The sequence below is a fragment of the Chelon labrosus genome (assembly GCF_963514085.1).
Source record: "Chelon labrosus genome assembly, chromosome: 5".
Classification (NCBI taxonomy): domain Eukaryota; kingdom Metazoa; phylum Chordata; class Actinopteri; order Mugiliformes; family Mugilidae; genus Chelon; species Chelon labrosus.
Window position 1 is genome coordinate 13633855 of NC_140341.1, and position 25719 is coordinate 13659573.

At 40.9% G+C, this 25719-nt stretch overlaps 1 protein-coding gene across 2 annotated transcripts; it reads right to left on the minus strand.

The window, feature by feature from the left end:
* Nucleotides 1–8241: 8241 nt before the first annotated feature.
* On the minus strand, nt 8242–25417 carry LOC311488167 (myosin heavy chain, fast skeletal muscle-like). Of its 2 annotated transcripts, XM_084544696.1 has the most exons (43): nt 25101–25417; nt 22098–22433; nt 20110–20264; nt 19512–19568; nt 19169–19391; nt 18842–18985; nt 18592–18748; nt 18457–18484; nt 18260–18368; nt 18071–18163; nt 17922–17985; nt 17710–17808; nt 17517–17620; nt 17276–17414; nt 17065–17183; nt 16810–16959; nt 16557–16727; nt 16157–16463; nt 15832–15908; nt 15641–15728; nt 15435–15552; nt 15234–15357; nt 15013–15149; nt 14658–14913; nt 14316–14558; nt 14028–14204; nt 13776–13921; nt 13371–13461; nt 12888–13277; nt 12671–12797; nt 11552–11670; nt 11244–11440; nt 10978–11161; nt 10723–10888; nt 10431–10555; nt 10004–10312; nt 9704–9907; nt 9469–9594; nt 9169–9339; nt 8975–9079; nt 8792–8887; nt 8552–8683; nt 8242–8361 (listed from the first exon to the last, which is right to left on the minus strand). In XM_084544696.1, exons 5-43 carry the CDS (start codon nt 19370–19372, stop codon nt 8344–8346), a joined length of 5814 nt encoding a protein of 1937 aa, XP_084400822.1. In that variant the 5' UTR covers nt 19373–19391; nt 19512–19568; nt 20110–20264; nt 22098–22433; nt 25101–25417; the 3' UTR covers nt 8242–8343. The 2 variants fall into 2 exon arrangements, with proteins under 2 accessions (XP_084400822.1, XP_084400821.1); XM_084544695.1 differs by having other exon boundaries at nt 11244–11670.
* Between the last annotated feature and the right edge of the window lie 302 nt (nt 25418–25719).

Here is a 25719-nt window from a genome sequence, read left to right on the forward strand (position 1 = left end):
AATAAAAACAAACAAGAAAGAAGCATAGAGGTGAAGATTCTGGAGCACACGTGCAAAATAGGTTAGTGAAAGGCATCAGCGAATAGTTTGGTTTTTAATCTAGATTTAAAAATGGAGATGGTGGGAGAGGTCTTAATGTCTAGTGGAAGGTGGTTCCATAGACGGACCGCATAGCAGCTGAAAGCAGCTTCCCCATACTTTGAGTGAGCAGTGGGTTGAACAAGTTGGTGCTGTTCAGCCGAGCTAAGAGCTCTAGCGGGGCTGTGCCTTTCGAGCATGTTAGCTAAATAGAGAGGTCCTTGACCATTTAGTGATTTAAAAACCAGTAAAAGAGCTTTGAAATCAATTCTGTGGGTCGCAGGAAGCCAGTGTAGGGATTTTAAAACTGGGGTAATATGATCTCTTTTCTTGGTTCTAGTCAACAACCTTGCAGCTGCATTTTGAATAATTTGAAGAGTTTTAACTGTTTTTTTAGAGAGACCCGTAAATAGACCATTACAATAGTCTACCCTGCTAGAAATGAATGCGTGAATGAGTTTTTCTTGTTCTCCTGGTGAAATAAAATTTTTGAGCTTTGCAATATTCTTTAAATGATAAAATGCAGATTTTGTAATTGACTTCATATGGCTATTAAAAGTTAGATCACTGTCAAAGATGACCCCAAGATTTTTCACTGTGTCTACTGCCTTAAAACCTTTTGTGTCCAATAGGGCAGCAATCTTTAGTCTTTGCTCCTTTTTTCCAAAAACTATTACTTCAGTCTTGTCTGTGTTTAATTTGAGGAGGTTCTGTGACATCCAGTTTGTAACATGACTAAGACATTGATAGAGAGATTCTAGGGGGGCAACGTCATTTGGAGACAGAGCTAAGTATATCTGCGTGTCGTCAGCATAGTTATGATAGCAGATAGAGTGGTTCTTTATGATTTGGCCAAGGGGGAGCATATACAGATTGAATAGGAGTGGTCCAAGGATTGATCCTTGGGGGACACCGCAGGTTAGTGACATTGGTGTTGAGTTAAAATGGCCAATTGACACATAAAAGCTTCTATGCTCCAAGTAGGACCTCAGCCAGTCGATGACAGTGCCAGAGAGACCCACCCAGTGTTCAAGTCTATGTAGTAATATGCTATGGTCGACAGTGTCAAAGGCTGCGCTGAGATCCAAAAGCATCAGGACTGTAGTTTTTCCAGAGTCAGTGTTTAGCCGAATATCATTTACTACCTTTATAAGAGCTGTTTCGGTGCTATGATATTCTCTAAAACCTGATTGATAGAAGTCAAGGCAGCAAGTTGAGGTTAAAAAAGCAGAAATTTGATTAAAAACAATTCTTTCAATAATTTTTCCAATAAAAGGTAAATTAGAAATGGGCCTATAGTTGTTGAGGACCGATGCATCCAAGTTGTTCTTTTTGAGTAAGGGCTTTACAACAGCCACTTTTAGGGACTTGGAAAATATGCCGGTCTGCAGTGAGGTATTGATTATCTTAAGCACATCAGTTGTTAAAAGGTGGAAGACAGATTTGAAAAAGTTGGTGGGCAGAATGTCTAGTTCAGACGTAGAAGAGCTGAGGTGTCGTACAGTTTTTCCAAGAGTTTCAGAGTTGATGGAACTGAATTTGGACATACTGCGGAACTCATTGCTCCCAGTAATTGGTGGTTCAATGTGTATAGTCTGATGTGTTATTGAGGATATTTGTTGTCTAATATTCTCTACTTTGTTTATATAGAAAGATGCAAATTCATTGCATTTACTAGCTGAGTGTGGCTCAGGTACCAGTTGAGGGGGGGGATTTGTTAGTTTCTCAATGGTGGAGAATAACACACGAGTATTGTTTGTTTTTCTATTGATGATATTGGAGAAATAAGATTGTCTTGCTTCACAGATTACTGAGTTATATTTGTGAAGTGTCTCTTTATGGATTAGATGGTCTGCGTTGAGTTTTGATTTGCGCCATTTTCTTTCTGTTCTTCTGCATTCTCTTTTATGCAATTTAACCAATGGGTTGTAAGTCCATGGTGCTTTCTGTTTGCCAGAGAATGTTTTTAGTTTTGATGGAGCAATATTGTCCATGATGTTTAGCATTCTTGAATTGAAGTTGTCTAGTAGGTCATCTGCAGTTTGTGGCAGGGGGCTTGTCGACTGTAAGAGTGCTTGCTCAAAAAGAACACAGGTGTTGTCATTAATAGCTCTCTTTCTAATAGACGTAGAGGTATTCTGGTTGGGGGGGGACATAGAGATATCAAAGAAAATACAACAGTGGTCAGATAAAGCTATGTCTACAATAGATGTAGAGGCAGTTACACCTTTTGTGATGACCAGATCTAGTGTGTGGCCCTGAGAGTGAGTGGGGCCCTGTACATGTTGTGTCAGATTGAAACTTTCTATTAGTGCAAGGAAATCTCTTGCATGTGTGTTATCAGTGTTGTCAACTTGAAGGTTGAAATCACCTGATATGATAATACTGTCAAAATGAACACAAATTACTGACAGTAGCTCACAGAAATCATCAAGGAAAACTGCAGCTGGCAGGTTAGGGGGTTTATAGATGGTTAAAAGCAGGATCTTGGGATAACTATTGATGACTGCACATAGATATTCAAAAGATACATAGTCGCCATAAAATGACTGTTGACATTGAAAAGAAGCTCTAAAAATTTGAGCTATTCCTCCTCCTCGTCTATTTTCACGGGTGACACTCATGAAGTTATAGTCAGGGGGAGAAGATTCAATAAGGGTGATGTTGTGGTTAGCTGAGTCAAGCCAGGTTTCAGTTAAGAGAAGGAAGTCAAGTTTATATGTACAGATGAGATCATTAATTAAAAATGACTTTTTTATGAGTGACCTGACGTTTAGCAGAGCTAGCTTTACTGTAAGAGTAGTGTTTTTTACCACTGGGAGATGAGGTTGCCTTGGGACAGATAATAAATTAGAAAGATTAGACCCATGGGCCTGGGAGCATGTAGTTTTCCTCTTTGCCATTGCAGGTGAAATATGTACAGTGATAGGAAGCTGTAAAGACATAATTGGTGCAGTAGGAAAGAAGGAGGCCTGCTGAGACACAAGTGGCAAGTTTATGACATTTGCAAGAAAGTTGTTTGCAGAGTTAAAACTGGAGCTTGCAGTAGAGCTGGAGCAACCACTAGGACTAGCACTAGCACCAGCAGGTCCCGCATGGTGCAGGGTGGAGCAAAACAAGGCTGGGCTAGAGATCTGGGTGGGGACCTGCTGGTAAGAATGTCAATTAGAGCAGAAGGCAACAAAGTCAATATAATTTTTGATCAGCCTCCTTGACCCCTTCTTGTTAGGGTGCAGCATCAGGTTTAAAGAGATCATGTCTGGACCAAAAGGAGTCGAAATGGCTGATAAACCCAAGGCCAGTTGCAGAGGAGAAATTCTGCATCCACAGGTGCAGGTTGAAGAGACGGCTAAAATGTTCCGTGCTGCCATGCAGGGTGGGAATGGGCCCAGATAGGACACACCGCCTTCCCAGGCTCTCAATTGTGAGGGACAGGGATTCCAGCTGAGCGTGTAGTTTTGATGATTGCCTAGACATGACATCATTTGTGCCTGTGTGAGTTATAACAGTATTGATAGAAGGATGGAGGTCGAGAAGTGCGGGAATAAGCTCAATAAAATCATCTGTCTTTCCACCTGAAAGACAGTAGGTGATAGCACCTGGGAGTTGGACAAATCTAATGATTGAGTCGCCAATTATTAAAAGTTCTGGTTTTTCAGTTCCCAGGTTGTCCTTGTAGACAGCTAGTTTCGGGTTGAGGAGCTTGGGAGACCTTGATGAGACAGGAGCGCACAGGGGGGCGTGGCAGGTGACAGCCTTGACCACGGTTTGTGTGGGGGGAGGTGTCGGGACAACAGGTGATCTGGATGAGGTAGTGGGGTGCTCGACCGCGGTTAGCGGAGGACGCTTCTGCAGGCACCGCAGGAGGACGCCGTGTGGGCCGCGGCTGCAGGGGCGAAAGACGGGGACGTTTGAAGCACGGAGATGCCAGTGGAGGGGATGCTGAGTCCGAGAGTGAGGATACACTGACGGGCGAGGAGCGCTTTCGGATTCGGGTCGCACTGCGTGCTGGAGGTGGCGAGACTGGCTCAGAGGGTAGTTTCGCCAGAGGGGAGAAAAAGTTTGCCAGAGTAACATCATTGACGCTGGCGCCAAAAGGGTCGTAGAGAGGCAGAGAGAGCTTTTTTTGGCCTTTAACGACACAGGCCCAGGATGGAGTGGAGGTTGAGCCGGGAACGTCGTCAGGAGCCGGAGCCGCCGCCGCCGCCGCCGCCAGGTTCGAGGACCGCAGGGTATCCGGGGACTCGAGCGTTGCCAGCCGGGAACACACCATGGACCGCAGCATGGACTGGCGCTGGAGGAGCTCATCAATGAGGCGTTCTATGGACTGGAGTTCAGCCTTTAGATCCGCAAACTCTGCAGTAGGAGCCATCAGTGGAGCTGAGAAAAAAGAGGAAAACAGAAACAGAGAGCCAGCGACGAGTGGGGAAGAGTCCAGCGGCAGCACTGGAGTGGTAGTCTGGGTATGAGGAGCAGCGAGGATCGGAGAGTGCAGGTTTCCAGAACAGAGCAGAGGATATGCAGTAAACTTACCGCCGAGGGCCCGAGACGGGCCCGACGAGGATGAGATCACTCTGGTAAATTCCTTCAGTCCCAGATGTGGTGGAGAGTTAGAAGTTCAGACCGAACAGGCGATTATGGGCTAGCGACTAGCTAGCTAGCTAGCACTTGAAGGGTTTTTAGCCAGCCGCAACAAAAACGTCGTCTGTATTTAATCCATCCAAGTGAACACACTGATCAGAAATTTCACTCTTCCGTCGCCCAGGCTGTCTTGAATATATTTAATATGGAAATGAGTTTCTCAAAAAGGAACAATATAAAAGTTGATTTACTGAGAAATGCAGCTCCGGCGTCGTAGGATTATCGTTTCAGAGTTGCCAAACAGCTACCACGGTGGAGTCACAGGCCTTGGATGAACCTCTATACTTGATGCAACCGGCTTCAGGATTAATTAGCAGAAGTGAAAGTGTCACCCAGAGCCAGCCCTATCCAATGTGGCATTTACATATGCTATAAAAAGAAATCGAATAGCATTTTTTTTTTTTTTACCATTGTCTTTAATTTATACATGTCACCCAATTTACATGCTTTACAAATTACAAATAAACACCAAAAAATCTGAAATACAATATAAATACCTTTACCACAAAATAAAAATCATGTAAGTAATCTACAAATGCCTTTTTTGTACACAGTTTTCCATATACAACTATATGAAAAACTACTGTATATACAAAAAAGTGGTGCTTTTTATTATTGCATCCACTAGTGATAAACTATGCCACTACCTAATCAGCCTCATCTCTCTTGGTACAGCTGTACTTTCCTAGATTTTCTCCCAGCAAAGTCATCATCATCATATGACAACTCATTGCAGACCACCTGATTTATGTTTATTGTTGACAGAGTCCAGAGAGACGAGTTTGCAGCATGGTAAACCTCAGGTAGGTTTTAATGAGTTTAAGCTTAGAAAAGCTTCTTTCAGCAGCAGCCACTGTGACGGGGAGAGTTGCAAAGATTCTTAGTGCAACCCACATGTTGGGATAAATTCCTGTCAGTTTCCTCTCATGCAGGAAAGTCATCAGATCCATGTTGGTCATATTTTTTGATGGCAGGGATGGAAAATTGTACACTTCCATTGCAAGTTCAGTGCCATCATTGTCTGTCTGGCTGTCATGTGTCAGAGCAGTGCTCAGCCTCTTCTTATTTTTTATGTTAGGGAAGTTGAGGAGCACTCCAGATTTGTCTTTTACATGTCCAAGGTTCTGAAATCTAAACGGACCTCCATGTCTTTCCATGTTGCCATGTTAAAGAATTCTGCCAAAATAACACAAAAGGACAGATTCATGTTTGATATGTTGAGACTAAGAAACTGTACTAAACCTGAGCTAGATGTAACACTTATCTCCCATTATAGTGTGTAATATATTTATGCATAACAAGGCTTATGCATAAATACCATTAACTTAATTGAGCATAGTGGACACTTGCTATTTAGGCTGACTGAATGAAAGTACCATCTATTTTTTGTTTGCTCATTAAATTTACAAATTTTAACTTCCACTATTACTGGACAGGGTTTTCATTCATGCTACTATTACTGTTCAGGCATCTCTTACGTCTTGTTTGTTGACACAGAACTTATTTTGGGTTTTATCCCAGCCTAGATGGCAATGTGTCATCCACTCTATTCCAAGATATGTATTATACCTCATCAGATTTTATGTAATGGCACTCAGTCTTAATTTTATTTCAGACATCTGGGATGTGTGCCTGTCTTGCAACTGTATACCAGTGACATCCACATGCTTCTCCAAAACCACAGCCCGTGCCATGCCGCGTTCCAGTAAGATTCATTTTACAAGTAGGTGACAGACATGTATCTTAATGAAATAGTGAGTAAAGTAAGCTATGCACATGCATCCTTTTTAAATTAGTGGACACTTGCTTGAAAGCTATGCTGAAAACATGCCAAACAAATCTCCTACAAATTAAAGCTGAGGTGACAGGTTATATGTAAGCACTGAACAAAGATTTTTATATTTATGGACCTGGATGGAAAATGTTTGACCCTGGACTTATTAGATTATACACCAGTGGCACTTGGGTGTTTCTCCAAAACTCAGATAATAGTAAATATTATATTATATGTATCGGTTCAATAGTTTGATGTTAAAATTTAAATAATGTGTGAAATTAAAATATGTCTACTGCCATGTTTTCTAAAGTTTATATACTGTATATTATAGTGTTACTGTTAATGACTTATCATCTTTCATGTCACTCACCATGACAGTGGTGCAGTGAGCTGAGGCCTTTCTGTGCACAGCTTGCAACGTGACGTACTTGCAGCGTTGCAATGTGACGTACTTGCAGCGGCAGAGCATGGCGCTCTGCCTGGCGGGTAAGTACCTCCCTTTGGGCCATTTTAACGCTCTGGTGTATATTTGTGTGGCGGCACTGTGCCTCGCGTGTTGTGTGGACACCCGTATTGGCCGTGTGTTTTTATTTCCAGGTGAATCCCAGGACGCCCACTGCAAGTAGCAGCCGAGGCGCCTGCAGAACCTGGCGCAATGGACTCTCTTGAGTAAGAGAGTCCATTGCAGGGACTTCCTCTCTTCCCTCTGGTCGCTGTTAGTGTGCTCTCCCCCAATTTTTATAGAACCTGTGTTCTCCGTTTAACAATAACTACTTTTTCTTCTCCATTATTAGGAGTAGGAGAGTAGCTGACCTCTACAGTAGACTACTATGTATTTAAAATGATACCACAAAACGCTGTCAAATAAGCTAAATTAAGTTAAATATTTCAGTTAATACAAAAGCAGTGTGTACACCATCAAGGTGAATTGGTTAAGTCCTGACTCTTGATTGATGGTTAATGTGGTGATTTATCCACTGCCAAATTAGCACCATGGAGAAAAGGTCAATGACATTAGGTGCCCAGTTTAGAAAAAAAGAGAAAAGAAGAGGAGGAAAAAAAGAAATGCCGCTGTATGTATGGGGGTGATAATATTATGCATGTAATAATGAAATAGGATTTACTGAGACATATTTAAACAGTGTACAGTAAAATTATCCATAAATGTAGTTCCGTAATGAATCCTTCTTATGTATCCTACCTCTTTTATCTATCTGTAATGTATGATCCAACCTTATAAATTAGCAGGGACAGCATAGCAGACTAATATCCAACTTTGGAAAAGGATATGTAGAATTACAAGTACTAAGTGCTAAGGGTCAATACAGCCCACTACCTGAATTCAAATGTCTGCTACATATAGAGTTCTGATTACTATGTTGCCAAAATTAATGTTGTTAGTTGCAGTTTGACAAAATCTTATAATTAAAAGCTGACAAAAAATGCAATGGCATTTTGTCAACTAAAAATTGACTAAAATTAATATAAATGATTAAAATGTGACTAAGACTAATGAGCATTTTCGTCTGAAAGCCTAAATAACAAAATGGCTGTCAAAATTAACACTGGTCTGTCTCTATTATGGTGCACTTGTATTCAAATGATGCTTCTGCCTAAAACAATGTGGGGTATTTTATGGTTCAAGTTTTTCTCCCAGCTTTACCATACTATTGTGGTGTACATTGTGTTTTGAAATTTGACTTTTAAAGAAAAACTAGATAGAAATTGAAACGGAATAAATTGTATTCAGTAACAAGGTTTATTAAATTATCACATCATAAGAAGACAATTCAACAACTTTCATATTTTATGAACTCTGTCAAATGGTTCCCAGAGGATGTTGTCTCTTATTCAGCACTGTCAGACTGCAAAAAAATCACAAAGAATACAGTTACTCAACACATATCAGCAACACTTAAGCTAGCTATGTTGTTATCGTTTATATAAATCTTTTTACATATCCACAAGATCAATGCAGATTAAATAAGGTGAATTATTTGAAGAACCGCATTGCACTAAGGTTTGTGTAACATGTGATTACATAGGCTAAGTTACCTTTCCAGCATCACGGCTCTTGGCTCTCAGCTTGTTGACCTGGGACTCAGAGATGTCAGCACGTTCTTGAGCTTCCTCCAGTTCATGCTGCACCTTTCTCAGTCTGGACAAGTGAGTGTTGGCCTGCTCCTCCTGTAAAGGGTTCACATATATTTTAATTAAAAAAAACAAAGATTTATTTAAGTCATTATTGATTTGTTCCACATTTCCATATGTAAGATCACAAAACATTTCACTTACAGCCTCCTCAGCCTGTCTCTTGTAAGCCTTGACTTTGAGCTGCAGCTTGTCCACCAGATCCTGAAGTCTGTTCACATTCTTCTTGTCCTCCTCAGTCTAAGCAAATGACAAATTTGTTCCTGATGAAGTACAGAGACAGAAAAAAGGCAGCTGCTGATATGTTTTAGATAAATGAGTAATTACCTGGTAGGTGAGCTCCTTCACTCTCCTCTCATATTTGCGGACTCCTTTAACAGCATCAGCTCCACGTCTCTGCTCATTTTCAACTTCAGACTCCAGTTCACGCACCTGTAACAAAGTCACCAATAAGATTTGTAAGTGAGAAAGGTGAATAATCAAACTCATGACATAAAAAGTGTACTGTATATGGTGCATACCCTGGACTCCAGTTTCTGGAGTTGCTTCTTGCCACCCTTCATGGCGAGGTTCTCAGCTTCATCCAGACGGTGCTGCAGGTCCTTGACTGTGACCTCCAGGTTCTTCTTCATCCTCTCCAGGTGAGAGCTGGTGTCCTGCTCCTTCTTCAGCTCCTCAGCCATCATGGCAGCCTGAAATAATGGGTAGTGTATAGTAGATGGTAATATTAAAAGTCTTGGCATCAATGATTAAGCATGAACAATTATTTGGAGGCATAGAATTTTAAATAGAAATACATGTCTCATCTATCCAAAACTCACATCAGTGATGGCCTTCTTGGCTTTCTCCTCAGCATTTCTTGCTTCCTGAACAGCATCATCCACCTCACCCTGAACCTGGACAAGGTCAGACTCCAGCTTCTTCTTGGTGTTCAGAAGACTGGTGTTCTGGATATTAAAATCAGTCACAATCAATTTGAGATTCATTTGTTATGTAAAAGAAATATCAATTAGCTTGATAGACATTTAAGGCATTTTTAAATCACTCAAAACAAACCTGAGAATGAAGCAATCCGACACGCTCACTAGCATCAACCAACTCCTGCTCAGCCACTTTGCGTCCTCTCTCTGTCTGCTCCAGAGCAGCTCTCAGCTCCTCAATCTCAGCCAGCATTAGACCATTTCTACGCTCCACCATGGCAACCTGCTCCTTCATGTCCTCCTGTCCTCTGACAGCATCATCAAGGTGCAGTTGGGCATCCTAATAACAGAAGAAAACAAAACAGTAAACCTTCTGTAATACTTAATACTTCTAAACCATCTTACTTATTTTAACTAAATGATTCTCAAAGCTTACCTTGAGCTGTCCCTGGATATTCCTCAGTTGTTTCTGGGCCTCAGCAGCCTGCCTGTTAGCATGGCTGAGCTGAATCTCCATCTCATTCAGGTCTCCCTCCATCTTCTTCTTGACTCTCAGGGCATCATTCCTGCTCCTGACTTCAGCATCAAGAGTGCTCTGCATGGAGTCTATCACCCTCTGGCTGTTCCTCTTGATCTGCTCCATCTCCTCGTCCTTCTCTGCCAGTTTCCTGTCAACCTCTCCTTTGACCTGGTTGAGCTCAAGCTGAACACGAAGAATCTTGGCCTCCTCGTGCTCCAGAGTGCCCTTAAATAGTCACACACATGAAAAAAGTTACTTTTTGATAAGACACAATACAGGGTTACACATATGGTCTTGTATTCAATCATATGTGTAGTTTATCAAGTGTTAATGAAGATTTTACTTCAGCTTCCTCCAGAGCAGATTGGATTTCAGTCTTCTCAGTCTCCACAGTCTTCTTGGCTTTCTCCAGTTCATGAATACTCTTTCCAGTCTCACCAATCTGTTCAGTCAGGTCAGAGATCTCCTCTACAGAACAAATGAAGATGTGGTTATTAACTTTCCCATAAGAAGGTTATGTTTGGCAGTAATATAGATTTCATGCATACAGTGAAGCTTGATCATTAACTTCTATTGTAAAGGTCAGAGAATAACCCACACTTGAAACTATTTTAATTTTACTGAGAATGGCATACGCTGCAGGTTCTTGTTCTCTCTCTTCATTGTCTCCAAATGATCCAGAGACTCCTCATAGGAGTTCTTTATCTTGAACAGCTCTGTGCCGAGAGAGCGAGCCTCCTTTTGAGCTCCTTCCAGCTCTGCCTGGCCCTCCTCATACTTTTGTTTCCATTCTGCCAGGACCTAGAAATAGATAGGTGAGTGCCAATGATTGGATACCAAGATCAATTTAGGTTTCTCCTGAAATGAATGCAGTCTTTATTTCCTGTTACCTTATCAAAGTTCCTCTGCTTCTTGTCCAGGTTAGCAGCCAGAGCATTAGCTCTCTCCACATCAATCATGAGGTCCTCCACTTCACCCTGCAGCCTCTGCTTGGTCTTCTCCAAAGAGGCACACTTGGAGTTCACAGCCTCAATGGATTCCTCAGCCTCCTGCAGGCGCTGGGCAAGTTTTTTCCTGTGAGAAAGAATGTTTCATTGGTTAAAACCAAACAGTTTTAATTAAAACTCATTTAAACAATGAAATGGTGGTGACGTACTTGGATTCCTCCAGTTCCTCAGTGCGCTGGATAGCATCAGTCTCATATTTGCTCCTCCACTGAGCCACCTCACTGTTAGCCTTGGACATTCCTCTCTGCAGCTCAGCCTTGGCCTCCTGTTCCTCCTCAAACTGCTCTCTGAGCAGATCACAGTCATGGCGGGCTGACTGAACAGCATGAGCCAGGGCATTCTTGGCCTGTTGAACATGACATAACATTTTTAACTTACCGATGAGAAGTAAAAGACTGTGTTTCTTCAAACCAGCCACTGATATAACAGTATAGTATGATATGTAGGAAAAGGGTACCTTCACTTCCTCCTCAATTTGCCTCTTAAGCTCCTCTATTTGCTGAGTGAAGGCCTGCTTGCCTCTGGTCAGCTGAGAAACAAGAGCTTCTTTCTCCTCAAGCTGGCGGGAATACTCACCTGAAAATCAATGTTTAAATATGACGTCAATCATAATGATCATTATTGGTTTTCATTAGTAATTTTAAAGGAACAGTATGTAAGAAATGTATTTCAATTAATCATAAAATGGCCCTGATATGTCACTCGACATGAAGAAATCATGTTCATTTCAAATACTTATATCACTGACAACAGTGGTCTGGCCAGGATATTGTCATTTAAAAGTGAGAGTTGCAGCCCTCAACTGATGTTGATGTTGTCATGTTGTGTTTTGGTCTGAGGCGCCACCCTCCACCTATCTACTTATCACGAAGTCAGTAGAGTTTCGTCATCCGGGTTGCCAGCTCTGCTCTAGTTACCGCAGCTGCAGCTACGAACGTGTCGGATAAAACATGTATAACGTTACGAAACCCAAGACCTCGTTATGAATCCGAACTACGTTGTGACAAAGTCAGAAATAAAACAAGGATTTGTATAGGAGATGCCTTTGAAAGATGGAGACGGCTGAAAACGGAGAAGAATTTGAAGACAGACGCCAACGTTGCTAATTTTCTCCTGGACAGGTAAGATTCATCTGGCTAACTTATTTGTAATGTAAATGGACCTTTCAAATATTCACGACAGTCGAACAAAGTTATGCATGTTCGTGCAAAGTAACGTTACGTTAGCGCATACAGAGGAGGTGGGTCATCGAATTGAAAAGGTAAGGAATTGTTTGGGAAATAAAAACGGCGAGTCGTCATTGCTAACATTAGCAATGCATTATGAGCCCGTTTCTCTGTCATTATGCTGGAACGCCGAGGAAAACAACATTAGCACGTCGATTATGGCAATGTGAAACGTAATTGAGACGTATTGAGTAGCCTAATGTTACCTCGGTAACCTGGCAACCTCGAGTCAGGGGGGAGGTTGGAGGGGATACACCGTTCTACAGTATTTTGAAAGTGATTGCAGTACCAGTTTTGGCCAGTTTTGGCCACAATCTTACATACTGTTCCTTTAAATATAAGTCACTTACCATTCTCTGTCTGAAGTCTTGCCCTCTGTGCATTAATGTCATTCAGCTGGCGAACATTCTCATCATTTTTGGCTTTGAGTTCACTCAGTTGGTCCTCAACAGTTCTGCACATTTTCTCCAAGTTGCCCTACACAAACAAAACGTAATTTATCTTGTGCATGTCTACAAATTTAAAGCTATTGTCATGTTTGTAATGGAAGACAAACCAACCACTCACCTTTGCTTTGGCAACAGCCTCCATGTTGCTGGAGAGGTCATCTATCTCCATCTTGTATTCACTCTTCTCCTTTTCCAGCTTCTGCTTGACACGCTGGAGGTTGTCGATCTGCTCTCCCAGCTCTGCAACGCTGTCGGCCTGCTTCTTGCGGAGAGCTGCTGCAGTAGCTTCATGCTGCAGGGTTGACTCCTCAAGATCACGACGCAGCTTCTGGAACTCAGCCTCACGCTTCTTGTTCATCTCAATCTGAGCTGCTGTTGCTCCACCAGCTTCCTCGAGCCTCTCACTGATCTCCTCAAGCTCCCTGGAGAGGTCAGCTCTCTGCTTCTCTACCTTCGCCCGAGCAGCCCTCTCAGCCTCAATCTCCTCTTCCAGCTCCTCAATACGAGCCTTGAATTGGTGTCAACAACATCAAGAAGGTTTACAGAGTGTAAAGTGTTGTTTGATATTCATCGAGTTTAATATTAATGTAAACCATGTCACCTGGAGTTCCTTGATCTTCTTCTGAAGTTGAGCACCAAGAGACTGTTCATCCTCAATCTTGCTGAGGAGCTGGCTGATCTCAAAGTCCTTCCTGTAAAAAGAGAACAAAAACAAAATTAATTTTACCTGGAAAGATTGTACTCAGAGAAACACATTTAACCAAATGAATACATGAATGACAATGTCAGCTATGGTAAAAGTGAAAAGATAACTAGAGAGTAACCAAACTAGAGTCCTCAGCATGCTGTAATTGGGTACAATTTGGTCACAATAACACTACACTGCTTGTTTAGCAAAGACAACGTTTTCCATGTTCAGAGTATGTGATAATCAGTGCATTCAAAATAGCTTTCCCAGAATCAAAAGATTTGAATTGCAAAAAAAGAAAAAAAAGAAAGAACATACTTCTTGATTTTTTCCTCAGATTGCTGCTTGTCATTCTCCAGATCCATTACGGATTCCTGGGACAGTTTCAGATCTCCCTCAAGCTTCCTCTTGGCTCTTTCAAGGTCCATGCGGAGCTTCTTCTCTTGCTCCAATGAGCCCTCGAGCTAAAAAATGGCAGTTTAAAACCAAATTGATTTGTTATAAGCCACGGAAAAAATATGTATATATTCAAGGTGCAAATGTTTCAAGTCAAAACAGTTTTTTTCTTACATCGTCCACTTGCTGCTCCAGCTTTGTCTTGGCCTTGGTCAGAGTGTTGACTTTGTCTTCCTCTGCCTGGAGGTCATCCAGTGTTTGCTGATGGGCCTCTTGGAGAGCTTTCTTCTCCTTGGTCAACTTGGCAATGCTCTCATCTTGAGATGCCATCTCTTCTGTCAGGTTTTTCACCTAACATTGTCAAGAGAGGCACATTTTAATGTCACATAGCACCTTTACATGAATAACAATAAATGAACAAATTATTCAATTCCAGGTTCTGTAGATTTTAATGAATGGAACCTTGTTTTCTGTGGCATGTTTCTCCTTCTCCACTTTAGCCAAGGTGAGCTCCAAGTCATCAATGTCCTTTTTCAGCTCAGAGCATTCATCCTCCAACTTCCTCTTCTTGGCAGTCAGCTCAGCATTGATCTCCTCTTCATCCTCCAGTCTCTCAGAGGTCTCTTTGAGTTTTGCCTCGAGCTGGATCTTGCTCTTAATGAGCCCCTCACACCTTTCCTCTGCATCAGAGAGATTCTCAACTTCCTAAAGTATATGTAAAACAAACAATGAGATACTTTCTATACTGTAAGTATAAAAGTATAGATTGGGTATAGTATGGTTGATAGTATATTTCCTACTTACTGCAGTCACTTGGAGCTGCAGGTCATTCTTCTCCTGTATCAGAGAAACCATCTTCTCCTCCAGTTCCTTTTTCTTGGCCAGAGCAGCAGCCAGGTCCGTTTTCATCTTGTCATAGTTCTCCTTCATCTGCTGCAACTCCTTCTCAGTCTCAGCACTCTTCAGAAGAGGCTTGATCTTGAAGTACAGATTCATCCATGGCCAGTTCTTCACATTCATGAATGAACGGATGTTGTACTGGATGCCGTAGATAGCTTCTCTAAAAATAAATAAGATGTGATTGTTATTGCGATGGGACCTTGTCATAAGGAGGGGGATTTAAAATAGGTCAGTTGTTTATGTTTCATTGTAGTCCTACCTTCTCTCCATCATCTTAACAAACTCCTTCCTCATGACATATCCTCTGCAGAGAGCCTGAGTCATCGTCACCAGTGTAGCCAGTTTTTCATCTCTCATCTCCTCAAGGCCACCCAGAAGACCAGCTTTGAAGAACACCTATTGTCATCAAGACAAGGAAATAACATTAAAACTACTGGATATCAAGAATTGTATCTATTGACACTTTCCCATAAAATGTACCTTTGTGTGTCCAAGCTTGTATTGAGTGTGGTCAATGTCAATGGAGCCAAGCAGCTTTTCTGAGGCTTTCTTGTTGTCAATGAACTGTCCCTCAGGGATGACACTGGCATTCAATACTTTGTATCTGGAAGAAAAAGAATGTCATTGGTGAGATTTTTTATCCAGTCTATACCATCACATGAGCTCGAAAAACACAGTTACCTCTGCTTGAAGTCACCATAGAGGATTCTGCTGGGGAAGCCCTTTCTGCAGATTCTGATACCCTCCAGCACACCGTTACACCTCAGCTGGTGGATGACCAAGAAATTCTCCATAAGACCTGAGGGATGTAAATTCATATAGATGAAAATATTACTACTACCAATGTGTAACATTCAGTGTAAATAGTGAGACTGCAAATTTCTCACCTGGGGTCTTTGATTCATTGGGAATCAGGCAACGGACAAAGTGAGGATGAGTGCTCCTTAGGTTGGTCATCAGCTTGCCCAAGTTCTCCTGTGGATCGGTGGATCAGCATCATTACATAATAGGTCAACATTTTTATTACATGAAGTGTTGAATTGTTTTCCAAAAAATTTAAATATTATAGTATACATACCCTGAAAACAGCAGACACTGTCTGGAAGGAACCACCCTTCTTCTTACCACCCTTCTTGCCACCAGCAGCAGCAGCCTCTGTTTTCCAAAGCAATGAATTATACGAGTTAATAAACAATAGAGTGTTTTCAGATGTCTTATTTGTGTTGGTGTATCAATGTATTATCACGGAGCAGTAATCAACTTCTTTCTACTCCTGCGACTGATGCAGTTTCATACATATGCTCCACATGCAACACAACAACTTCCCTCATCATAAGTAGTTCCCTACATGTCACTATGTGGTTCATGTATTTGTACCCTCTTTGCTCATTGTTATTTCTTACCCTCAGCTGCACCATGGGTGGCATATAGGAAGCACAGTAGTTTGTTTGAAGCCTTCTGGTAGAGCTGAACAACTGAGTCATTCAGTGGGTCCTTGTTCTTGTCCAGCCAGCCATTGATGTTGTAGTCCACTGTACCAGCATAGTGAACCAGGGCGAAGTGAGCCTCAGCCTTGCCCTTTCCAGGCTTTGGCTTCTCAAAGGCCTTAGTCTTGCCAAGATGCTGGTCATGCAGCTTGTTCTTGAAAGTTGTGTCAGAGGCCTTGGGGAACATGCACTCCTCTTCAAGGATGGAGAAAATGCCCATTGGCTGAAGGGAAATTTGGTCATATTTTAAAGAATAAATCATTTAGAAGTCAGTGAAAACACACGATTCACACTCTACATGACAGATTGGTCTTACCTTCTCAATAAGCTCAATGCAGGCAGCCAAGTCCATGCCAAAGTCAATGAACTCCCATTCAATACCTTCTTTCTTGTACTCCTCTTGCTCAAGGACAAACATGTGGTGGTTGAAGAACTGTTGCAGTTTCTCATTTGTGAAGTTGATGCAGAGCTGCTCCAAACTGTTGAACTGTAATTACAGTAAGGCATTTCATTTCACGACCAAACTCTGTTGAACTTTAAAACATTACTGATATTTTCCAGCTACTCACATCAAAGATCTCAAATCCAGCGATATCCAACACTCCAATGAAGAACTGTCTGGCCTGCTTTGTGTCCAACATCTCATTGATACGGATGACCATCCACAAGAACATTTTCTCATAGACAGACTTGCACAGAGCACTGACAGCATTGTTGACCTATAAGAATAGAGTTTATGACTTGATCTTTTTTTTCCAAATAACATGTTGATGTAAAAATGCTTTTTTCCTGAAACATCTCCTCAAAATCTTTCTTTTCATTACCTGTGGAACGGTCTGACCTTTGGTGACCATCTCATTTCCAACTTTGACTCTTGGGTAGCACAGAGCTTTCAACATATCAGCTGAGTTCAGACCCATGAGGTAGGCGATTTTATCAGCCACTGAAGGAAAAAAACAGAATACTTACTAAATACCACATTATTAACCACAGTACTAAACTTGTATGAAGAGAATTGTATTATTTTTTAAGTACCCTCGTTGCCATCAGGCTCAGCCTGCTCCTCACGCTGCTTCTGCTTGAATTTCATGTTGCCGTGATGCATCACAGCTCCAGTCAGCTTGTAGATGCCCAATTTCTCCTCACCACTGAAGCCCAAGATGTCAATGGCAGTCTGCATTCCAAATAAGATGAAATAATCAATACATATGATATTTTTCTTTGATTTGGATTATTATTGTTACATTATCAGAAGAAACACGAATTGACTCTTTACATCTGTTGCAATGAACTCCTCAACATCATTGATGCTCTTGACAGTGATTTCACCCTGACTGATCATTGGATAGTCGTAGGGGTTGGTGGTGATCAGAAGAGCCTCTGGAAGAGCAGAAATTAAAGTTATGAGATTTTCTGTTGATATTGTTCCAACTTATTTCATCCATGTTTCCAGTGGTCTATTAACATACCCAGAAGTTCAGGCTTGTGGCCTGTCATCAGCTGATAGAAGATATGGTAGCTCCTCTCAGCAGACAACTGGAAGGTGACACGAGACTTCTCCAGAAGATCTATCGATATATTTGAGATAGAAATAACGTAGATCAAACAATGGAGGACATTACATTATTAACACTACACTACTAATAGCTACAGCTACAAAAGGTAAATAATTCAAACTTACATGTTTCAATGTCAGCTGAAGCTAGCTTTCCAGAGGAACCAAAGTGGATCCTGATGAATTTACCCTAGATAGTAAGATCCTTGTTAGCATGACCTTACATGATAACAAGTAAAAAAGTCTCAGAGCATTTCCTTAATGTGATCACTTACAAAACGGGAGGAATTGTCATTCCTCACAGTCTTGGCGTTACCGTAGGCCTCCAGCAGAGGGTTGGCTGCTACGATTTGGTCCTCAAGGGAGCCCTGTAAGAGGAAATTTTGGTTGCATGGGCTTGGTACATTCATGTAAATTTTAGATAGTTTCAGATAGGACAGATTAATCAATTAAATTAAATTTACCTGCATTTTGCCAGGGGTTGCCTCTTTCTTGGCTCCAAGAGCTGCAATTGTTGCAAAGTACTGGATGACACGTTTGGTGTTGACAGTCTTTCCTGCACCAGATTCTCCGCTGGGGTATAAGAGACACATTGTCAAGTTTCAGCTGCATTATCATAATGTTTCTAAAGATTTAGAACACCAGTTTGTGTAATACTCACGTAATCAGGACAGACTGGTTCTCACGATCTAAATTACAAACATACATGCTTCAGATGAATCTTGTTTCCATTGTTCCTTCAATAATCTTCTGTTTCAATTAATTTTGTTTTTTTCTTCTTCTTCTTTGAACTTACCAGTGAGCATGAACTGATAGGCATTGTCAGAGATGGAGAAGATGTGGGGTGGAGCCTCAATCCTCTTCTTGCCTCTGTATGCGGCCACAACCTGAGCATCGTACACAGGAAGCCACTTGTAGGGATTCACAACAACACAGAATAGGCCGGAGTAGGTCTGTTGTAGAAGAGAGCATACAAATCATATTAACATGTATAGATAAAGATATTTAAATGCACACTGAGTTACTTTAGTATAGTGGAAACTCACGTAGATCATCCATGAAGCATAACGCTCTTTGAGGTTATACAACACACAAGGCTCATTGAGGTGGGTCATCATGACCATGTCCTCAATTTTATCAAACTTTGGAGGGTTCCTGGCATGGATGTCTTCTTCTTTAACTGTTACAGTCTGAAAAAGAAATTTAGTTAAGTTCATTGAATAGTTTGTTGAGGAACAAATCATTGACTGAATGCTTACCAATACATATTAGATAAATATTCATGGAAACTACTCACAATCCTACACTTAAAGAGTTTTTGAAAGTAACTTAAATGTTAATGTTAAAAGAAAGTCAAGAATAATGAATCACACCTTTCCAGTATCAGTCTCCACGGTGGCTTTGCCACCCTCTTTCTTCACCAGTTTACCCTTGAGATACATCTCATCAGCATCAACCACAAAGAAGGCGGTTTTGGCATCAAAAGGAGTGTTTTGTGCCTCAATCCTCTCTCTCTCTGGCTTCCGGAGGTAAATGGCTGCCGGGCCATACTGCTCCATCTCTGCGTCTGTACTCATGATGGCACTTTAGTCGAGACTGAAACGCACAGAAGAATCCAGAATAGAGTTACCAGATCAACTTGGCATAGTCATAGTCATTGCTTTATATCCATGATAGCCATGAAAAAGACATGATTCATTGGTAGTGACATTTTACCTCAGCTCGTTCTCAAAAACAATGGAGGGCTGAAGTCTCTTTTGGAGTCTCAAGGTGCTGTGGAAATAATTAATTGTGTGTAAATATGACGTATTTTCAGTTTTTTTTTTTTTTTTTGATAATTTTCAGTTTTTGTTGTAGAAATTAAGTTAATTAGAGAATAGTAGATCGTGAAATTTTCAAAACGGCTTGAAACTTAACGGTTTAATAGCTGTGAACTGTATTAATTTGAGTCATCTAAATTCATTGCTTCCTCATTCCTTCAAATGCCCCACACAACCAAAAACATAGTTTACCTTTTTTTTAAATGATAACTTGCATAGCTTATAACTTTGTCCATCCTTGTTGAGATAGATAGTACTGTATCCAATAATTAAGCAAGACAATATATGATTTCGTAAAAGAAATGGCTTTACTACACAACTGTAAAAATGTTTCAGAAAAATGTCTTGTCCATTGTAATAATTTCACGTGAATGACATGCATGTGAAGCGTTTTTTGCCATAGACATTGTAGACAATATGCACAAGTTGTAAGGAAAACAAACATTAACTTTATTAAATAAGAGGTCACTCCGAAGAGAAAGTGATGCACTTACCTGTGTTGGGTTCCTTCAGTTCATGGAGAAGTCAAGAGCTGCCTCCTTTATAGATGGTGGGAGTGCCTGGTCAGCAGCAGTCACTCACCCAGTTTGGTTATGTCCTATGTCATATGGCTGATGTTTATGGAGGTGTGATGCATAATTCGTTGTGACTAAAATAAAATAAAAAAAAAAGAAATACAGGATGAATTATGAGGTTATAACAAATAATTTGATTTGATGGAAAACATGGATTTAACCAAAATGAATTCATGCTTGCACCAGAAGAAGCTAAACTACACTGAGTAACACTTTAAAGCATCTCTGCTCCAGCAAAAGAGAAATTACAGAGCAGCAGAAAAAGCTGAAACACACACTATCCCTGACATGTTTCTAAAAAAAATTAATTATAAAAAGTGGCTTGATTAAGATAGCTATTTACAGTTGTTTATGTATGTATTGCTGCCTTACACTGTCCTAAACAGTTCCAAGTTTCCTATTTTAAAATATGGTCCACCACTGCCTCCAAGTGCAGACACAGAAGTGATGGCCAATTTATATCAGTTATTAATTAGTGCAGAACATGGTTTGTGTATGATTTCATTAAATGTAGTTTCTGATTTAAGAGACATTACTGTGCGAACATGCTTTGAACATTAATGCATTTTTTAAAAATTCTGGCCAGCTTAAGGTGTTGGTTATGGAAAGTCTCCCAAATTCCTTTGGTATTCCATTACAGGACACTTGGAACGTTTGAGATCTCTGAAATGAAATAAAGTTCACACAGCACATATTCATTAAATCATAATTTACATACCAAATATAAATTTAGAGGCTGTACTAATGCTGAAGCTCATTAGAAGAACAGTTGTTAATAACATCAATAATACCATTTTCAGCAAAACTCTCATTGTTCTCATAAAAAGTCATAAAAATGTTTAAGTCAATAACATCTAAACAGCTTAATTCTTAAAAACCTATACTTTATAACAGTACAACTATCACATTTTATCAGTCAAAGTCACTTTAAAAACGCTGTATTTCATGAATAACATTAAGGTCTTTTGGGGTAATGTCACATGCCTGGAGCTTAGTTTTAGAAATGCACCAGTCACGCAAATGTTTGTGGTCTACAGTTACAGGACACTGGCAGACATCATGGTCTCACAACAACAATTAAAAATGAGATATATCCATATATGTTCGATGTCCTATTATATCACTCTGTATATGGGCATGAAAACAGTTGCCAACCTGTCTGAGATCAGGACCAAAATAATTTCCACGCAAAGCAGAATGATCCAGCTGCTACATTTGATAGGAGGTGACATCTGTTAAAGAAGCTTGATTTAAGGGACCTGGGAAATATTGGGATCTGATATCCATTCTTACATTTCTTATTTGGCTCAACTTTGTTGACTATTTATAAGTTGGCTCCTAAATCCTGGTCATCAGATTGAAATGTAATTTGAGTAAGAATTAATAATCACTTAAATAAAAGAGTTATCTATGCTGGTCCTTTGACACTTGTGACTCTGCTTTAAAAAATTACTTTGGTGAATTGGTGGTGCTGAATACCTTTTTCTGCTTATGTGAGATGGTTATGTTCCCTGTCGCCATATATTTCTTGACACAGAATAAACCATGTTCCCCTCATTTGAAAATTTTGCCCAGGGATAGAAGCTGAAGAGTCATCAAATGATTGAGTGTAGACCTCCTTCTGCTCCAAGATTCCAAGTCAAGCTTTGATTTCCTCCACAAGCTAACAGTGCACTAGGACTTGGCAGCCTACTGTTTGTTTCTTGTGACATCTGAAATAGAGCATTGCCTCAGTGTAGGGCAGGACTGAGTGATATTTGTGTCCTTGGTAGAATTTGATCCTCTGAATGTATTCTTGTATGGGAAAACATCTGACTTCACTCTAAATATTAGAAAATATTGTTCTCATGAACCTTTATTATGGTTTTTGGCAGATTTAGATTATTTTTTTGGAATTTAAACCTTACACAAAGTCACGACGTCATGATTTTCAGTGCAAGACAGATCCAGCCACAGGTAGTCCACACCATTTTGTATCTATAGTCCTTGACTGTGACCTCCAGGTTCTTCTTCATCCTAAGTGCAACTGGGGATCCTGACAACAGAAGAAAACAAAAGAGTTAACCTTCTATATTATTTAGACTTTTTACTTTTTAATTTAAATGGTTCTTAAAGCTTAACTTGAGGTGTCCTTGGACGTTGCTCAGTTGTTTCTGAGCTTCAGCAGCCTGAGTCTCCATCTCATTCATTGGGATTGGTGACTGAAAAACCTGCTGAGTGAAGTTCTGCTCTCTGCTGGTCTTCTGAAACACAAGTTTTTTTAACATTGCATTTACCAATTTCTCTCTCTCTCTCTCTCTCTGAAGTCTTGCCATTCGTGCATTAATGTCAGTCAGTTGCCGAACATTCTCATAATTTTTGGATTTGAGCTCAGTCAACTGGTCCTGGTTCTTCACATTTTCTCTAAGTAACCCTACTGTTGTGTCCTGTAAAAAAGAATGTAAGAAGAAAGATGGATTATGGAGAACGTAACTGAAAGCTTGTAACTCTCTTGCCACATTAGTTTTACTAAATACGTTGAGCCGTGTTCACTAAACAGTTTGCTACCAATTCGTGACTCGGTTTCCATTACCTGTTTACAGTACATTTTGGTGCCATCGATTTATACTATGCCCTGGAGAACCAACGATCCTTTGGACATGTGGATGCGAATGTTCCACAACTTGTTAATGATCAATGCCTGGCCTGAAGGACAGCAACCTTACTCCACTGGATTGCATCCAGATGTGACTAACGAAAGCTAACAAAATGATCGATGATGAACTACTTGAACATTTGTCTAGCTTTAGCAGTAGGGACTAAAGACTTATGCTGGAACCTGATTTGACGCTCAATAAAGCAGTCACAGTTGCAACGCAGATGGAATCTGCAGCACACCAAGTTAAAACAATGGCAGCAGGAAGCAGTACTCCAGTGCAAGCTTTACAGCCACGTCCACACTGTTCTAAAAAAGAAATATAAACAGAACACTCAATCACACAAGCATGTAAATGCCCTCCTCAGATAAACACTTGGCAAATTTTCCGCAGTGGCCTGCTGTTAAGGTAACATACAAGTCAACCGGACAGTTTGCTCGTGTCTGTCATTCGTCCCCAAGCACAAGTGTACGTGAAGTACTTATCTAAACTGACTGTCCTGTACTTGAAAGACTCTTGTCATGCACCAAAAAAACTAAAATCCAAGATCAGTGTCCATACATCTGCTTCTCTTTCCAATGAGACTGAACTGGTTGTGGAAACAGGTTCTGCACTGTGCATTTTGCCTCACAACATCTGTGAAAAGTACTTCAGTGATGTGCCACTACTTCCACCTGCTCTACAGCTAGTGACCTACACGAGAAAAAGAATTCCTGGGCTGGGCTGCTTCAACGCCACAGTGAGTAGAGGAAATGTAACTGCTTCAGTTACTTTCTTTGTTGTTAAAAATGGTACTCCACGCCTTAGATGTCTGCATTAAAGGCAATACTGTCCTTCCTCCACCTACTGTTTCCCCTGCTCCTGTGATGACCACAATTGTACGCAACTTTGTGTTTAAACTGAAAATTGACCCAACTGTCAAACCTGTATGCCAGAAACTGCGATGTCTACCTTTTGCAGTGAGGGCTTCAGTCTCAGTGGGACTGTAGCGTAAACTGAAAGGTGGTGCCATTGAAAAGATTGATGGATCACCCTGGGTTTCACCTATTGTTGTAACAGGACGGAAAATAGATGGCATTAGAGTGTGTGCAGATCTCTGCGAACCAAACAAAGCCATAGTCACAGACTGCTACCCCTTGCCTCACATTGATGAATTGTTTGCATGTCTGCAGGGCGCAAAGATGTTTCCTACAATCGACCTGGATAATGCATACGGCCGGGTTCCACTGGATGAGGGTAGCAGAGATCTTACAGCATTCACCACACACGGTGGCCTATTCAGATTCTGCAGAGTTCCTTAGGGCCTAGCATCTGCTCCTTCATCAGAAGATGATGGCGGATATCCTCAAATGACGATGACCTTATACTGGACTAGTGCTCAACGATAAATGCCATTTTCAGAAGCTGTCCCTGCGCTTCTTAGGACATGTCATCACTGTAGATGGCATCTTGCATAATCGAGATAAGCTCCTCCCCCTTCTGATGTTTTTGCACTGAGATCCTTCTTATGGCCTGGTTTCCTGATATTCTTATAAGTTCCTGCCCAACTTTGCAACTGTTGTGGCCCCTATGCATGCATGTGCCAGTGACTAAGGCACGTTCACAAGGACCCCTGCAGCACAAATCAGTTTTGAAGAAGTCAAGCAACTCCTTGTGGCCAGGCCTGCACTTACGCTGTTTGATCGCACTCTGCATATCGTGATATCCACTGACGCAAGTGGTTATGGACGTGGCACTGTTTTTGCACAAGTACAACGGTACACAATTCACCTCTGCTGTGTATGCCTCATTGTGAGGTATAGCTCACAGCATAACATCTGTTTACTAGCTAGCCGCTAATGGCGCTGCTGAAAATTTTCATTATGCCCTCAGAAGCTGCATTCAAAGAGGGGAAATGTTGTGTCCTGTAATTGTTATAAAACTGTTGCAACACTAGGTGGCACTACAGAAAACAGATGTTAGGTGTTGGGGTTAAAAAAGGATGTAAGAAGAAGGATGGATTATGGAGAAGGTGACCAAAAGCCTGTAACTCTGACACCGCATTAGTTGTACTAAATATGTTGAGCCGTGTTTGCTACTACTTCGTGACTCTGTTTTCATTACCAGTTTACACTATACCACAAGTAAGTAAAAATGCGCAAGACCAACATTTACTGCCATTCAGCAGATCCTTTTGTTGTATGACTGTTCATGTTAATATCCTGACTACAAATCAAAAATGACTTGTATTATACTACAATCATTAAACCTAAAGATAAGTAAACTATAGCATACCTTAGCTTCAGCGCATCAACAATCTTGTATTTGCTCTTCTGTTTCACCACCTTTGGCTTTATATATTCAGTGTTGTTGATCTGCTTTTCCAGCTCTGCAACACTGTTGACCTGCTTCTTGCAGAGAGCTGCTGCAGTAGCTTCATGTTGCAGGGCTGACTCCTCAAAGTCATAACGCAGCTTCTGGAACCCAATCTCAATCATCTCAGTTTGAGCAGCTGTTGTTCCACCAACCTCCTCAAGACTCTCACTGATCTCCTCAAGCTCTCTGGACAGTTCAGGTCTCTGCTTCTCTACTTTCGCCCTCCTAGGCCTCTCAGCCCCTGTCTCACAGAATATAAAACACATTAATAAACAAATCATTCACTGAATGCTTTAGCAAGACATATTAGATAAATGGTCTTGGAAATGATTAACTATTCTACACAGAAAGATATTAATTTAAATGTGAAAATAACGAATTACTCCTTTCCAGTATCAGTCTACACAGAGCTTTGCCACCCTCTTTCTTCACCAGTTTTCCCCTGAGAGACATCTCATCAGCATCAAAATGGGTGTGTTGTGCCTTAGTCCTTTCTTTCTCTGGCTAAGAGAGGTAAGGTAAATGGCCACCAGGCCAT

Bases quoted from the DNA above. Each gene is read 5' to 3' on its own strand.
- LOC311488167 (XM_084544695.1), bottom strand. From the start codon at position 19,372: ATGAGTACAGACGCAGAGATGGAGCAGTATGGCCCGGCAGCCATTTAC. The intron at 15,909-16,156 runs GTAAGAAATAAC...TTTGGAAAACAG, and splicing joins CACCCATGGTGCAGCTGAGG to AGGCTGCTGCTGCTGGTGGC. The intron at 10,889-10,977 runs GTAACAGGAAAT...ATCTATTTCTAG, and splicing joins AGCAGAGGAACTTTGATAAG to GTCCTGGCAGAATGGAAACA.